This window comes from Aspergillus versicolor, assembly GCF_001890125.1.
Source record: "Aspergillus versicolor CBS 583.65 unplaced genomic scaffold ASPVEscaffold_8, whole genome shotgun sequence".
Lineage (NCBI taxonomy): Eukaryota > Fungi > Ascomycota > Eurotiomycetes > Eurotiales > Aspergillaceae > Aspergillus > Aspergillus versicolor.
In genome coordinates this window covers 432687-446132 of record NW_024467531.1, presented here as the reverse complement: position 1 = coordinate 446132, position 13446 = coordinate 432687, and the positions used below count along the sequence as shown (strand labels likewise).

Sequence of the window (13446 nt, the reverse complement as noted above, 5' to 3'; positions counted from 1 at the left end):
GCAGCAGGACGTGGGTTACGGTACGAGCATTGATGGAGTACGTAGTCTGGCCTGCTTATGAACGTCATAGAGGCTCATCTCTGTCTTGTCGGGTCCTGCTGGGGGGCTGTGATGCCCCGCGGCCTGGCCATCTTTCGATTCGAACAGGCATCATAGAGAGATGAGTTTCTGAGAGGCCGGATCATGTATGATTGAGCCAAGCAGTAGAGCCAGGTATCATCAGTGGTGCCACTTCCTATGACAGAAGTAATAAGCGAAACCACTGTATTCGAAGCGGGGAGGCTGAATAAGGGTCATGATATAAAGTTGCTACAATGTCAATTGCATCCAAACTACAACTTCAATTCCATCTGTGCATATTGCTTGATACGCCAAGCATATCTATCAAGATGAAGCCCGTCTTGAGTACCTTTGCATCCTTCTTTATCCTGGGCGCCTCTCTTCCATGGGAGGTCGACTCTGGTCTAAGTACGGCCCAGCTCCAGGTATCCTCGACCCTGCTAACAAGACTTCACTAGACTCCCTCTCCAGCAGACAATATTCCTCCTGCGATAAATACAGCGCCGGCCTCTGCTCCTGCTTCTGCAATTACAACGGATACCAGTACTACCGCTGCGCCCCAGACCAATGCATGTGCTACAACACCTACTACCCAGACTGCTACTACGCATACTACTACTACCCGTCTGGTGGCTATCCCGCTCCAGAAGAATTCCATCCCCCGCAGTATCCCAGCTGTCCCAATTTCCCTTACTGTGACCAGATCCCGTATGCGAATGAGTGCCAAACTTGCACCGCGGCCAATATTCACCCGACGGAGTGTCCGACTTGTACGGCTAGGCCGACGACTACTCATTGTCCAACTTGCACGGCGACAACTTATCCGACTTCTAGCATGTGCTCTACCTGTACTGAGCATACTACGAATACATATCCAACATCCAACACTTACCCGACCTCGACTACTTACCCTACCTCGAACACCTACCCTACGTCCAATACATACCCAACCTCCAACCAGCATCCACAGCCTAGCTACCCTCAACCTTCCCAACCAAGCGTATACCCGTCTCCAGGCGGCGGTTCTGGAGGTGGAGGCGGCGGAAGCGGAGGTGGTAGACCATCTCCATCTCCAGGCGGCGGTGGTGGTGGCGGTGGTAGTACTGGCGGCGGCAGCTCTCCAGCACCTCCTCCCCCAGGCGGTGGTGGTGGAGGAAGTACCGGCGGAAACCCAAGTCCTCCTGGTGGTGGAGCTGGGGGTATGCCAGGTGGGAATACCGGTGGGGGTTCGTCCGGCGGCTCGGGGGGTTCTCCAGGGGGGAGTCGGCCTCAGCCTACGCCTTGAGCAACCTGGAACCAAAAATGAGTGAAGGGTGATAGGCGGAGGAAGCTCGGGTTGGAAGTCGACTACTGGTACTGGAGGTTGTTGACAGGTGGCTAAGGTAGGTAGGGGACCTAAAAGTAAGGACTGTTCGGTGCTATACTGATCAGGAGTACGGCGTCTGTTCTGTGTTTATATGGTAATAGTCTAATAATATCTACTTGCTCTGAATCAGGTCCGCCATTGAATTTATTAACGTGGTATTAAATATCCTATCTATGGCACACACTGTTTATGGTGGCCGTATGGCGCAGTGGAGACATTAGAACTACTGAGTACGTAGTGACCTGGAGTGAAGTTGTGAGACAATATATGACTTGGGAAGCTTTGATCAATGGTAACAGGAAACAGCTTCCTTTTTATTCAGAAAGACGGTAACCAGGGGCATCCGATGCTGGATGAAATCGCACATCAGAGATCTGATTTACTAAAATGAGTTAAATTTAGCTCTCAATCATTCCCGATTTAGTATTCTTCATTGTACCCTATTACTGGCTATCTGTGACTATATTATGACAGGTCCTCGGCCTTGGTTCTATTGCAGTGTCCAGACAGCCAGCCCATTTGGGGCGAGCCCTAAAGCAGACAACAAATCAACAATATATTGCTTTACCGATAGCTACGAGTCAAGACTATTCCAAACCCGCACATAATCCACCTCCAGCGCAACATCCTCGCCATCCAGCGTATTCTCATCCGGATATCCAGGCCAATTCCCACCAACCGCCACATTCAGCAGCATAAAGTGGCCCTGGTGCGCAACACTCTCCCACACCTGCTCATCGCCCACATCCACCCCAGAGACAGTATGGACCTGCTCCCCGTCTAGAAACCACTTGAGCGTCTCTCCTTCCCATCCTCCACCAGTACTAGTCCCACTACCACTATCCGCAGCAGACCGGTCAACCTCAAACCCAACAACATGCCAGTCACACCCAGCCCATCCAACCCCCCCATTCCCCAGCCCCGTATACTCATTACAGGGACCCCCCTCCCTCGTCTCCGTCCCGCAATGCACGGTGTTATAAACCATCGGCTCCCCATTCACAACCTCGACAATATCCCACTCGCTAGCCATAGGCCAGTACGTAGGGTCCTCGCGAAACGAAGCCCCCAGAGCCCAGAAGGCCGGCCAGATTCCGTGCTGTTGCTCGGACGGAGCGCAGCCTGTTCGGAGGCGGGATTCGATGTAGAGTTTTCCGCCCGGGGGGGCGTGGAATGTTGAGTCTGTTGTTTCGATCCGTGCGCTTGTCCAGTGGGTTCCGGATTCATCGTCTTGGTTTGGTAGGTACCGGGGGGTTATTTGCAGCGTGTTGGATGGGGTGATGTGGATGTTTGAGGGGGAGGTGGTGTATGTTTGGAGTTCGTTGTTGCCCCAGTTTGAGGCGCCGGAGGGGTAGGATGTTCCTGTGTCGAAGAGCCAGTTGGAGCTGGGGAGGTAACTGTCACTGTTGGTGTTGGTGAATTCATCGTGCCAGGTTAGGGTGTAGCCTTGTAGAGATGGGATGCCTGAACCTGGATCAGGGCTTAGGCCAGGATCTATGTCACCGTCATCAGGATCGAGAAGGCCAGGGAATAGAGAACCGAGAAGGTCTGGGAGACCCCCAGGGCCGAAAAGGGGGATAGGGCTCGCATTAGCGGTGAGGAGAATGGGCAGCAATTGTAGTGGCTTCATTATCGAAATATCTTATGTACAGATCAATCAGTCAGGGAAAGGGGGTATTTATATAAGACTGGTCAAGGCAGCATTGGCATGTTTGCTTTTGTAGGACTGCGTCTGCACTGGCCTCGTATCCCGACCAGGGTCCCTGCAGTGATCAATGCACTGTCGATCCGATCTAGACTCGGTGAAGCGGAGTTCGGAGTATTTAATCTATACAGAGTGACATCTGGTGTTGTGATATGGCACAGCATATCCATACCAGTCAGATAGAAGAATATAATTAAGCAGATTTAGTAACATTCCCAATCCACTCATGCAGAACCCCCGCAATGCGATCCGAGTTCTGCTCCAGAAACTGCAGATGCGCATTCCCATGGATCCCCTTTTTCCCCAGCTCCAGATGCTGCGCCTTAACACCCGCCTGCGCCAGGAACTTGATAAAACAATAGTCATACTGCGCATGGTATGACGCCTCGCCGGTGTCAATCAGAATCGGCACCTTCGCCAGATTCGTCAATTTCCTCACCGGTTCAGCCTGGACGATACACTCCAGCAACTCCCCCGGCGAATCCGACGGGACCGTCTTCATAGCCAGCGGGGCGGTCATATTCGTCGGCGCAGGCTCATACGTTAGCGGGATCGAGGTCAGCCCCCACGGCCGACTGAGGGAGTTCGAAAAGATGACTTCGCGGAACGGCGGACCCTTCGGTTCGATCTGGATCAGGGCCTTGATGAGCGAGGGTCTGCTGTCGGCCCAGGACCAGCCGTACAGCCCGCCCTGGGAGTGTGTGATGAGCACGACAGGGCCGATCTTGTCGAGGAGGGCTTCGCCGGCGGATTGCATGGTTTGTTCTTGCGCGAGGCTGTCGGAGATGGACTGCACGGTGCTTGCGTAGTATGCGTCGAAGACTTTGTCGCCGCGTTCACCGGTCTAGACATATTGTTAGGTATGAAACATATGGGATAGGTGGTGGTGGGCTTACTCCAGGCCACTGGCTGTGTAGTTTGGCTTGCGGCCAGAGAGGATAGTCCTGCACGTTTGTGAATCGCTGGGCAATGAATTCAGCAGAGAAGACGTCCTCTGAGTAGCCGTCTTGGGGGATTGTGGCTGAGCGCGCGGTCATGGTTCGGTCGGCGATGTAGACCTCGTAGCCCTGCTCCAGGAACCAGGAGGCCCATCCTCTGCCGCCGTCGGGCTTGTTGAGGAAGTTCTATAGATGTGAGCAGCCAATCCTTGTCTACTGATCGAAGACGTACTGTGCCGGTTTGGGCGCCACCGTGCAAAAGGACAATCGGGTACGGTTGAGAAGTCCCACCCGACGGCGAGAGCTTCTCGACGTACATCTGGTTATGGAAGAGCCAGCCATCGGTGGTGTTGAGGTACTCGCCGCCGACGTAGAAGTACTCGCGACGATGCAGGGCTTCTGCTGGGCCGCCCTGCACGAGGGCGACTAATAGCAGACACGCGGCCAAGATGAGCTGCATGGGGCTGAAACTGCTGCAGACTGCAGACGCAGGGGTGGCAAGGAATGCAAATAAGAAAACAGGAACCGGCCGTGTTAAATCTGGCCGCCGGCGTCCCAGCAAAATGGGAGAAGTCTTGGAAGTTGGAGCAATAATCCCTAGTGCTGAGCCGGTGGTTTTATCTGGCTGCTTATGCTCCACTGCCAGCTAGTGGCGTTAATCCTTGCCTGTTGGGTAAGGAATATCTCCAATACAAATAATATTAATAACGATAGGACTGGTATGGAGAAATATGGTTTATTCACCTGAGCATTCATTGCTGAACTGGTTGAACAGTCTGTTGACAATTCTGTTAATCTGTTGAACTGTTGCGAGTTAGGGCTTTGTGGTCTATACAGAGACACATTCAGAATCGCCTGAAGGATTCAGATACCCACTTCGTATCGGGCAATTCTGTCAAGCAGGAAATCAGAGTTCACCCGATTTCCTGCCGATCGTTAATTTCAGTTCAGTGCGACTGAGGCCGACAGCCACGAAAAGCTGAAAAGTCCAGACTCATCCGTCAATCTCGTCCATCCATCCATCTCGTCCTGCCAGCCTATCCCAACCTGACAATGTCCTCGCAAGACAACCGCTGCAAATGGAGGAAGAGCTAACGACAACCCTCACCCTGGTCGGCCTCTTCGGCGGCCTGTCCATCCTGCTCATGGGTCTGCGCCTGTTCATGCGCAAGTACCGCAACCAGGACTTCATCCTCAGCGACTACCTGACCATGCTCTGCATTGTCTTCATCCTCGCCCGGTCCGCGCTGACCACCGTCGTCCTGCTGTGGGGGAACAACAACATGGACCGTCCTGCGCCGGATCTCTCGGAGCTGGAGATCTACCGCCGCACGGTGGGGAGCCAGATGACGCTTGCGAACCGCGCGATATACAATACCTAGTACGCGGCCACCTAACTAACGCACTCGGAGTGCCTGCTAACAGTACCTGCTCTCCCAGCCTGTGGGTCCAGAAAGGCGTCGTCCTGCTGCTCTGCGGACGCGTGCTCACCGGCCTCCCAGAACCCGAGATGGTCGTCAAGATCTACTGGTTCGTGCTCTTGGGCAGTCTCGTTGCTGTCCAGGGAACGACCTTTGGCGAGTGTCGCCCTGCGCGCCTGTACTGGCAGGTTGTTCCTGACCCTGGTATGACGTCCATCCAGTCCTTATACCAGCCCTAACATGTTTACAAACAGGAGACTGCGTCAAAGCAAACACCCAGCTCGTCACCCTCGTCGCATTGAATATCACCACGGACGCAATGCTGATTCTCCTCCCTATGCCCTGGCTCGTCCGCGTGCGCAAATCATGGTGGAAGTACGTCCCCCTACCTCTATCTATTCCTGTCCCGTTTTAACAGAAGTAATAATGTACAGGCGCCTCCAATACATCGCCCTCTTCTCCATCGGCCTGCTTCTCATAGCCATCGCCATCGTGCGCCTACCCTACTACACCTCCAGCACGGCCCAAGTGAACCGCAACACCTGGGGCTCGGTGGAGGAATTCTTCGCCGCGTTCGTCGCCAATGTCCCGACACTATTTACCCTGCGCAAGGACCCGTATAAGGAGAGGGAGGCGGAGGCGGCGGCGTCGACGTCTTCGGCTCGTGCGAGGCCGCGCTTCACGCCGAATCAGTTCCACGATACGGATTTGTTTGAGACGAATGTGCCGCTGGGGACTGTTACTGTTGTGGAGGGGGATGGAGGGGAAAATGGGCGGGGGAGAGGCAGGTCGAGGGGTCGGTCGAGGGGGGATTCGGCGTTGAAGGCTCAGGCCAGTGAGGAGAATTTGATTCCAGAGGGGAAGTTTGATGTTAGAGGTCGATGAGGGAACACTCAAAATCATGAGTAATGAATTAAAAGCTATGCTAGTTATAAATACTAATAATTCTCTTCGTGTATCAACCTAACCACCTGAACGTCGAGGCATTACCATGCAAGACTCTTGTGAGACGCATCACAGTCCAGCTCTTGACATACTAGAGATAATTAGACTCAATATAGGGGTTTGGAAGGGGCACGAACGCTGCTCAGCCTGCTGGTATTTGACATTCATCCGCGGCTCTCTTCTCGCGGGATAGATCTCTGCTCCACGGGATTTTTCGAGCTTAGCATGTGCTTTGAGAAGAGAAAGGATCTGTTTCTGTGTGTCTATACAGTTGGTTAGTGTTTGTTAGATCTAATTGCGGGAAAAATGCGCATACCTGAATGCTCTAGATCAAGCCCTGGAAGTATAGAACTTGGATAATTAGTACATCTCTGATATAGCGGAATCTGACATACCCAGTGTTAAGGCAGGACTGATACTCCGTTTCTAAGTTGGAGATCCTGCTCTTTACCTTCTCTTCGATAGTTGCAAGTACAGCCTGGGCTCTTTCGTCTTTCCTATTCGCAGCACCGTACACATCGTATCGAACAGAGGTTACTCGCTCAGATACTGGAATAAGGCTTAGAGACAGCCAGCAGCCTGACCTGGGGATAGTGACGATGAACATGTTCGGGAAGAGATGAGTCGATTCGGACTTTGGCTGAAGCAGACTCTGGATGAACGAGCCAGGCACCATCTCCAGGTCAGGGGGTGTCACTGCAGAGTTAGCAAGATCATATAACGTATAAATGTATACTCGATACTCACAAGCTCCCTTCCAGTTGAACGCTCCATCCAACTTCCCTCCCCCAATCCACCTCCATCCACCACCTATCTTGCCATTTATACTTATGCTACCATCTTCTTTCTCATCACAGCTCCCCAAATTAACCCAAACAACCCCCTGCCCGTCAACCTTAACCCCAACCTCGAAAAGCCCATTCTCCCCCCTCTCAAACCCCTCAACGCCATCAAAATGCGGCGCCCGGATTAACTGCCCGTTCGCATTATAGCTCCACCCATGATACCGACACCCCAGGACCGTGGAGGTGCCAGACTCCCGCGTTGCAACGGCATACGCCCTGTGTCGGCAGACGTTGTGGAAGGCGCGGACTTTATCGTCTTTACCCTTGATGAGTAGGATGGGGATGCTGGCTAGATTGTATGTGTGGTATGAGCCTGGCGATGGGAAGTGGGTTTTGTGTGTTAGAGGGATCCAGGTCTGTTCTTGTTAGATTTATTACTTTTAAGGTGGATGGAATGGATGTAGGGTTAGCTGGCAGACCTTGCTGAAGATGGCCCGCCGCTCCAGTTCAAAGAGTTGGCTGGATGTTAGCCAATCTGGTGGGAAGTCGGATTCTTTGGAGACGATTTCTACTTCTGCTGGTGTAGGAGGTGAAGGAATAGCCTTGGGAGGGGTTGTAGATGAGGTTCTGGTGCGATACAGGAAGGCCAGACCGGCAAGGACGGCGACGAGTGCTGGGAAGAGATTCTCCATTTTCAATAGTTCAATCTGCGGAGAATAATTGCGAGTATCTGATTCCAGAGACCTATCTTAATATATCTAAAGTAAACACTACCGTAAGCTTTGACTATCAAACTTCATTGGCCAATACTATGTCTCTCGGTTTGCCGAATTGGGTGCACTTTTCCAGCACGGCCTAAAACACTCACCAGCCAGTCTCGTCGGGTCTGGTGGATTACCATTGCAAATCAATACGACTCTACATATTCTGGCTATATATCCAGCCCTTGGCACTGATGATCACGAAACTACCTGAACACCTGCTGGTTGCACTGGCTCCGGGCCCTCCAACTTGGATTGGGAGCTTACTTCCTTCTCTCGCTCTTCGGCGTGCTGCTGGCATACCATTTCAAAGACGCGGTCCTGGTAGACTGAAGTCGTTAATAACCAAAAAAGTAGACCAGACTGTCAACTTACAAGAAACGCCACTCTCCTTTTCCGGGTTCAGGATCCCCTCGCGGTAGACGCCCTTTTCAAGATTCTCTTGTGCCTTCTCGCACAACTCGTAATCCTCCATGGCGACCTGGCGGACAAAGCGGAAGTACTCTTCGAACTTCTCCCCCGTCTCCATATGATAATAATCAAATTCCATCCGTGTGACATTGGGGTCGTCCGTTGGGCACACGCGGAACGAGGACATGCCTCCCCCGTAGACATTCAGGGTGCAGATTGGGAAGAAGTACAAGAAGAGTCCGTCATCGGGCTTCTTGGGGTCTGCTATGTGCTGGGAAAAGTTCTTGTGGTTGTGCACTTTGTACCAGGTTGGTGGGTAGTAGATCGAGAATGACGGGTGGGTGTATTGGCAGTGGAGGCATTCCTGGTAGCCATCGACCCTGTTGTTATTTAGTCTTTGAACTTCAACGCTTATGATACTTTGAAGTGGCGTACATTGTCTTCCAGTTGAATCTTCCTTCGTACTTGATGCTTCGTTTGTAGGGCAGCTTGGTGAAGTCGACTCGTTGAAGAAGCGGCTCCAGCTCTGGGAAGAATTCGTGGAAGCTGGGTGTATCTTCTGACAGAGTGGTGAAGACAAGCCCAGTGGGCGTAACATGATGGCGAAGCGGTGCCTTCTGTAGAGTATTAGCAATTATCGTGAGGGTATACAATCACTGTTCAGGATAACTTGCACTGTCCGCGCAGACAACCTGAATCTCCTCAGGAAGTGGAATATGTGCGTCTCCCGTACTTCGGACTGCATGAATCGGCTGCTGTGCTATTTCATACTCGACCACTTCGCCAACGGTCTGAAATCTTGTCAAAGGACCAAGGAGAAACCAGGACTATACAGCATCAGTAATCAGCCACTCGATTCATAGGGTTTGGCAGACCTTCATAAAGACCGCCCGCCTTTCAAGCTGATATAGCGGTAGGCTGCAGTACCAGGATGCTGGGAGTGTACGCGTGAGCTCGGCCATTGCGAAGGGAACGCTTTGTCTGAGGATCGGCCTGCTATGGAACTCCACGACGCCTTTCCGTACTTTATAGTCTCTCCAACTCACGTACATTGTGTCGATCTGTCATGGCGTCTGCGAGATGTGTTTTGTGTGCCGTCCAATTGGCCAGGTACAGCTTTCCTGAAGAGGTTATGGGATCCCGACTTGTACCTCTCTAGAACATTAGACCATCCAGCTAAGACATTTTTTTTGAATCTGGGTTTGGTGGCTAGACTGAGGTCCAGCCACAAAGATCAGCGTGACGCCGCAATGTGATCGTTGTATATATCTTCGTTGATATAGCCTGCCAATACAACAAAAGTAGGTGAATACTTGAATAACTTCCGGTCGCAGCCATTAAAAAATGACTAATCCGATATCAAAGCTGATTTCCAAGATACTTGGTGTTTCGTTCTGGATGGATTTGTTGCTGCCTGGATCTGCTGTGGCGAATGCGCGGCCATCCCATCCGCCGGAAGGGAGGCCGGCGATGACTCTTCAGAACTTGTCTTCTTTATCTTGCCGATTTCTTTAAAGATTCTGTGTCCTCATTTGCTCAAAACAAGAGCTGCAGCTCGCCGTCACAGAGTCCTTCACCAGTGGAGATCACATGCCGGGACCCCGCGACTGATTACGTCGTGACGTGACCCTCTCCAGTCAACGCTGCAGCCCCAAGACAGAACTGCTTTGAGGTTACGACCGGAAGTCTCTAGAGCTCTCTAGAGCTCATCTTATTGCAACACTGGAGCAGAATGACGGGCTCCGACAAAGTCCAGTTTACCCCTCCGCCGTCGCCGCCTTCTCCGACAGCTTCCTTCTTCGACGTCAGCGACGCGGAAGAGGATGAATACAACACCATCGCCCATGCCGCCGCCAGGAGAGGCGTGAGGCTTCTATTCTCCAAAAGCAAGGTGAGAGCACTCCGGCGACTTCATTTCGTCCCTAGCTGATCAAATCTATGCTCAAGGTATACGTCCACCCAACTCCGTCCTCGAAAGACAATATCCCCGGCTTCATCGCCCTCCTCCAACAAAAGCCCGTCCCTTCCCTTCACAATCCCTCGCGCCCCGGATCCTCAAATAAACCGGATCTGTCCTCCTACCTTCTCGCCTGGGTTCCCGAATCTGCCCTTGGTGATGCTTACGACACATACGTCAAAGTTGACCTCGCTGAGGGCGATTCCCCGCCCCGCCAAAAGTACCTCGTCCCCGCGCTTCCGGAAACAACGACATTCAAAGATCCAATAGGCCTATACGCATTCGCTGTCCCGCTATCACATATATATTCTCTTCTCGTGCGCCCTCCGAGCTTGGGTTGGTGGTTCGGCAGTCTTGTGATCAACTCTCGGGCTGGTGACAGCTTCCCCGCGCTCTTTTTCCACGACAGCGAATGCGAATCCACTATACTGCAGAAGAGGAAGCGGACAAGGGAAACTTTCGACCCCTTTGATGAGAGTGGGAGTGTGTTCTGGGGTGGAGATGAGGTTCTCCGATGGCTTCGGCAATACGTTGACGTGCAGCGCTCCGCCGTCGACAGTGCCGTTTACCTGATAAACCCCTCCGAGGAGGATCAACTCTCCTTCGGGAAACCACAGCTTGGCGATGCCTCTGCTGCGAATTTGCAGGAGCCCCCTGCAGCTCCGAGAGGCGCATCCGCCCAGCAGCACGATGCAGGCATGGACCCGTTTACGAAGGCAATCAAGGAGACGAGATGGAAGGTCCTTGAACAGTTGAGCAAGATTACAACTTTTACGAGACGCACGGCGAACGAGATAGCCGATAACCCTCGCGTCCCTCCTCAAGTCCGTCGCCTTCTGAAGACCCCGGAAATTCAAACCCTACAAGAGGAATTTGATAGCGCTAGGATATACCTCGCCCGCTGGGCGATGAGTATTTCAGAGCAGAGCGATCGGGAAAGAAACCAGCGGATATATACTGCAAAGGATGTACTTGAGATGGAGAATAGCTCTGTCGGGGATTTTGAGATTCTGGACCTCGAGATGGGGAATATGTCGACCAACGAGCGCCGAAGGCCAGTCACTTTGGAAGAATGGAAGGGTTTCTTTGATCCGCGAACTGGGCGACTTCACGTCACGGTCAACGAGGTCAAGGAGAGAATCTTCCACGGCGGCTTAGATCCGAATGACGGAGTTCGAAAGGAAGCTTGGCTCTTCTTGCTTGATGTCTATCCGTGGGATAGTGACAGTGACGACCGTCAGGCACTGATGAACTCGAGACGCGATGAATACATTCGCTTGAAGGGAGCATGGTGGGAGAGAATGGTTGAAGGCGATTCTACCGCCGAGCAGCAGGAATGGTGGAAGGAGCAGAGGAATCGAATAGGTAAGATGGGCTTCATTTGATTATCACATATTTTACTGACACCACGCAGAGAAAGACGTCCACCGTACGGACAGGACGATTCCTCTGTTCGCAGGAGAGGATATCCCTCATCCAGACCCGGATTCCCCATTCTCAGATGTCGGCACCAACGTACATCTCGAGCAAATGAAGGACATGCTTCTTACTTATAACGAATACAACCCAGATCTGGGCTACGTTCAAGGCATGAGCGACCTTCTTGCCCCTCTCTACGCCGTTATGCAGGATGATGCAGTTGCGTTTTGGGCGTTTGTCAATTTCATGAACAGGATGGTATGTAAATCAGCAGTCTAGTGACCCGTCCCAAATTTGCTAATGTATGCCCTTTAGGAGCGAAATTTCCTCCGTGACCAGTCCGGAATGCGTGCTCAACTACTCACCCTAGACCATCTCGTCCAGCTCATGGACCCCCAACTCTATCTCCATCTCCAATCCGCCGACAGCACAAACTTCTTCTTCTTCTTCCGTATGCTTCTCGTCTGGTACAAGCGGGAGTTCGAATGGGTGGACGTCCTGCGTCTCTGGGAAACTCTATGGACCGACTACCTAACCAGCAACTTCCAGCTCTTCGTCGCTGTAGCCATCCTAGAGAAACACAGAGACGTCATAATGGACCACCTCAAACAATTCGACGAAGTCTTGAAATACAGTAGGTTTCATTCCTCTCATCTCCACTTGAACACAAACACAATTCGCTAACATCCTTAACCAACCAGTCAACGAACTCTCCAACACCATGGACCTCCTCCCTATCCTCGCCCGCGCCGAATCTCTCTTCCACCGCTTCGGCCGCTCCGTCGAAGCAATCGACAAGAAAGGCAATTTCCCCACCCCGTCAGCTCAACAACGCAAGCCCATCCAATCTCAACCCCAGTCCCCTTCCAATGCAAATAAGGGCAAATCCCCCGAGCGTTCATCAGCTTCAGCCTCGGGCGTCGGCACAGGCCGCCCCTCATCCTCAAACCTAAGGCCCGGTGATAAAGAACCCAACACCAAAATCATTTCACCTGAGCTGAGGGAGTTGCTAAGGAAGGACATATTCTGGAATGATCATGACTCAGTTGCAAACCCGGATGAGAATTCACACTCACATTCGGAGTCGGCGTAGCACTTTCTCCAGTCATACTCGCCCAATACTTCATGAATAATTCGCCTAATTCACATAGGGCTGGTCATGGAGCCGAAGTTACTTATTTAGAACTACAGGAAGGGCGAAATGCTTCGTCTCTGTCATGATCATCATTACAGACTTTATAACGATACGATATGATACGACATTATTTACCATCTCCAGTCTCATACTTACTCTTACTCGTTTATTATTAACGGTGTTTATTGCGTTTCGGTTGGATGCTAGAGTTTTATAGGTAGCCACGGATCATTTCATATTTTTTTTAATCCATATCAATCAATAAATCATCTATCTTAGAAACACGATTGTTATATATACTCTTGTTCACTACCCTGTAGCTAGGATCAAAGAAGTGTACGGGTTTGATATAACAACCCATTAATTATGTGTAAATATATGCTCTTCGGGATACTCGATAATATGTATCTATAAACTAGATAGGCTGTCTACCCGAATGGTTTTCCCATACATTTCTAGGAAGGAGGATTTGAAGAATCAAAACAATTTATGAATATCAAAGATAAACAAACTACCTAACCTTTGTCAGAGGGTATCTTTGCA

The 13446-nt window shown here is 51.6% G+C and overlaps 7 protein-coding genes across 7 annotated transcripts; 3 read left to right on the top strand and 4 right to left on the bottom strand.

Moving 5' to 3' along the window:
- Positions 1 to 389: 389 nt before the first annotated feature.
- On the top strand, positions 390 to 1345 carry ASPVEDRAFT_54863 (uncharacterized protein; the record flags this gene model as incomplete). Its single annotated transcript, XM_040814983.1, has 3 exons — positions 390 to 468; positions 519 to 830; positions 1077 to 1345. The coding sequence occupies 3 exons, from the start codon at positions 390 to 392 to the stop codon at positions 1343 to 1345; spliced, it is 660 nt and encodes a 219-aa protein (XP_040670509.1).
- Positions 1346 to 2000: 655 nt separating this feature from the next.
- ASPVEDRAFT_136716 (glycoside hydrolase family 16 protein) lies at positions 2001 to 3056 on the bottom strand (the record flags this gene model as incomplete). Its single annotated transcript, XM_040807322.1, has 1 exon — positions 2001 to 3056. The coding sequence occupies one exon, from the start codon at positions 3054 to 3056 to the stop codon at positions 2001 to 2003; it is 1056 nt and encodes a 351-aa protein (XP_040670508.1).
- Positions 3057 to 3324: 268 nt separating this feature from the next.
- Positions 3325 to 4388, bottom strand: ASPVEDRAFT_136901 (alpha/beta hydrolase; the record flags this gene model as incomplete). Its single annotated transcript, XM_040807338.1, has 3 exons — positions 3325 to 3975; positions 4028 to 4255; positions 4302 to 4388. The coding sequence occupies 3 exons, from the start codon at positions 4386 to 4388 to the stop codon at positions 3325 to 3327; spliced, it is 966 nt and encodes a 321-aa protein (XP_040670507.1).
- Positions 4389 to 5091: 703 nt separating this feature from the next.
- ASPVEDRAFT_197528 (uncharacterized protein) lies at positions 5092 to 6375 on the top strand (the record flags this gene model as incomplete). The annotated part of the gene is made up of 4 exons (XM_040809237.1): positions 5092 to 5450; positions 5510 to 5694; positions 5745 to 5865; positions 5925 to 6375. Exons 1-4 carry the CDS (start codon positions 5149 to 5151, stop codon positions 6373 to 6375), a joined length of 1059 nt encoding a protein of 352 aa, XP_040670506.1. The 5' UTR covers positions 5092 to 5148.
- ASPVEDRAFT_44276 (putative iron-sulfur cluster-binding protein) lies at positions 6369 to 7927 on the bottom strand. The gene is made up of 6 exons (XM_040813018.1): positions 7700 to 7927; positions 7183 to 7636; positions 6831 to 7131; positions 6752 to 6786; positions 6573 to 6698; positions 6369 to 6526 (listed from the first exon to the last, which is right to left on the bottom strand). Exons 1-6 carry the CDS (start codon positions 7910 to 7912, stop codon positions 6477 to 6479), a joined length of 1179 nt encoding a protein of 392 aa, XP_040670505.1. The 5' UTR covers positions 7913 to 7927; the 3' UTR covers positions 6369 to 6476.
- Positions 7928 to 7937: 10 nt separating this feature from the next.
- Positions 7938 to 9287, bottom strand: ASPVEDRAFT_44274 (RHO alpha subunit C-terminal catalytic domain-containing protein). The gene is made up of 4 exons (XM_040813017.1): positions 9268 to 9287; positions 9067 to 9219; positions 8828 to 9009; positions 7938 to 8772 (listed from the first exon to the last, which is right to left on the bottom strand). Exons 1-4 carry the CDS (start codon positions 9271 to 9273, stop codon positions 8289 to 8291), a joined length of 825 nt encoding a protein of 274 aa, XP_040670504.1. The 5' UTR covers positions 9274 to 9287; the 3' UTR covers positions 7938 to 8288.
- A 599-nt stretch (positions 9288 to 9886) lies between these two features.
- Positions 9887 to 13140, top strand: ASPVEDRAFT_811344 (GTPase-activating protein GYP7). The gene is made up of 5 exons (XM_040816982.1): positions 9887 to 10283; positions 10340 to 11714; positions 11764 to 12026; positions 12084 to 12402; positions 12470 to 13140. The coding sequence occupies exons 1-5, from the start codon at positions 10125 to 10127 to the stop codon at positions 12859 to 12861; spliced, it is 2508 nt and encodes an 835-aa protein (XP_040670503.1). The 5' UTR covers positions 9887 to 10124; the 3' UTR covers positions 12862 to 13140.
- Positions 13141 to 13446: the final 306 nt, after the last annotated feature.

Coding starts and splice junctions, on each gene's coding strand:
- ASPVEDRAFT_811344 (XM_040816982.1), top strand. CDS start 10,125: ATGACGGGCTCCGACAAAGTCCAGTTTACCCCTCCGCCGTCGCCGCCT. Junction 12,027..12,083: donor TCAATTTCATGAACAGGATG/GTATGTAAATCA, acceptor TATGCCCTTTAG/GAGCGAAATTTCCTCCGTGA. Junction 12,403..12,469: donor CGACGAAGTCTTGAAATACA/GTAGGTTTCATT, acceptor TTAACCAACCAG/TCAACGAACTCTCCAACACC.
- ASPVEDRAFT_44276 (XM_040813018.1), bottom strand. CDS start 7,912: ATGGAGAATCTCTTCCCAGCACTCGTCGCCGTCCTTGCCGGTCTGGCC. Junction 7,132..7,182: donor GTTCAACTGGAAGGGAGCTT/GTGAGTATCGAG, acceptor CTAACTCTGCAG/TGACACCCCCTGACCTGGAG. Junction 6,787..6,830: donor CAGTCCTGCCTTAACACTGG/GTATGTCAGATT, acceptor TAATTATCCAAG/TTCTATACTTCCAGGGCTTG.
- ASPVEDRAFT_44274 (XM_040813017.1), bottom strand. Junction 9,010..9,066: donor AGGTTGTCTGCGCGGACAGT/GCAAGTTATCCT, acceptor AATACTCTACAG/AAGGCACCGCTTCGCCATCA. Junction 8,773..8,827: donor AGATTCAACTGGAAGACAAT/GTACGCCACTTC, acceptor AAATAACAACAG/GGTCGATGGCTACCAGGAAT.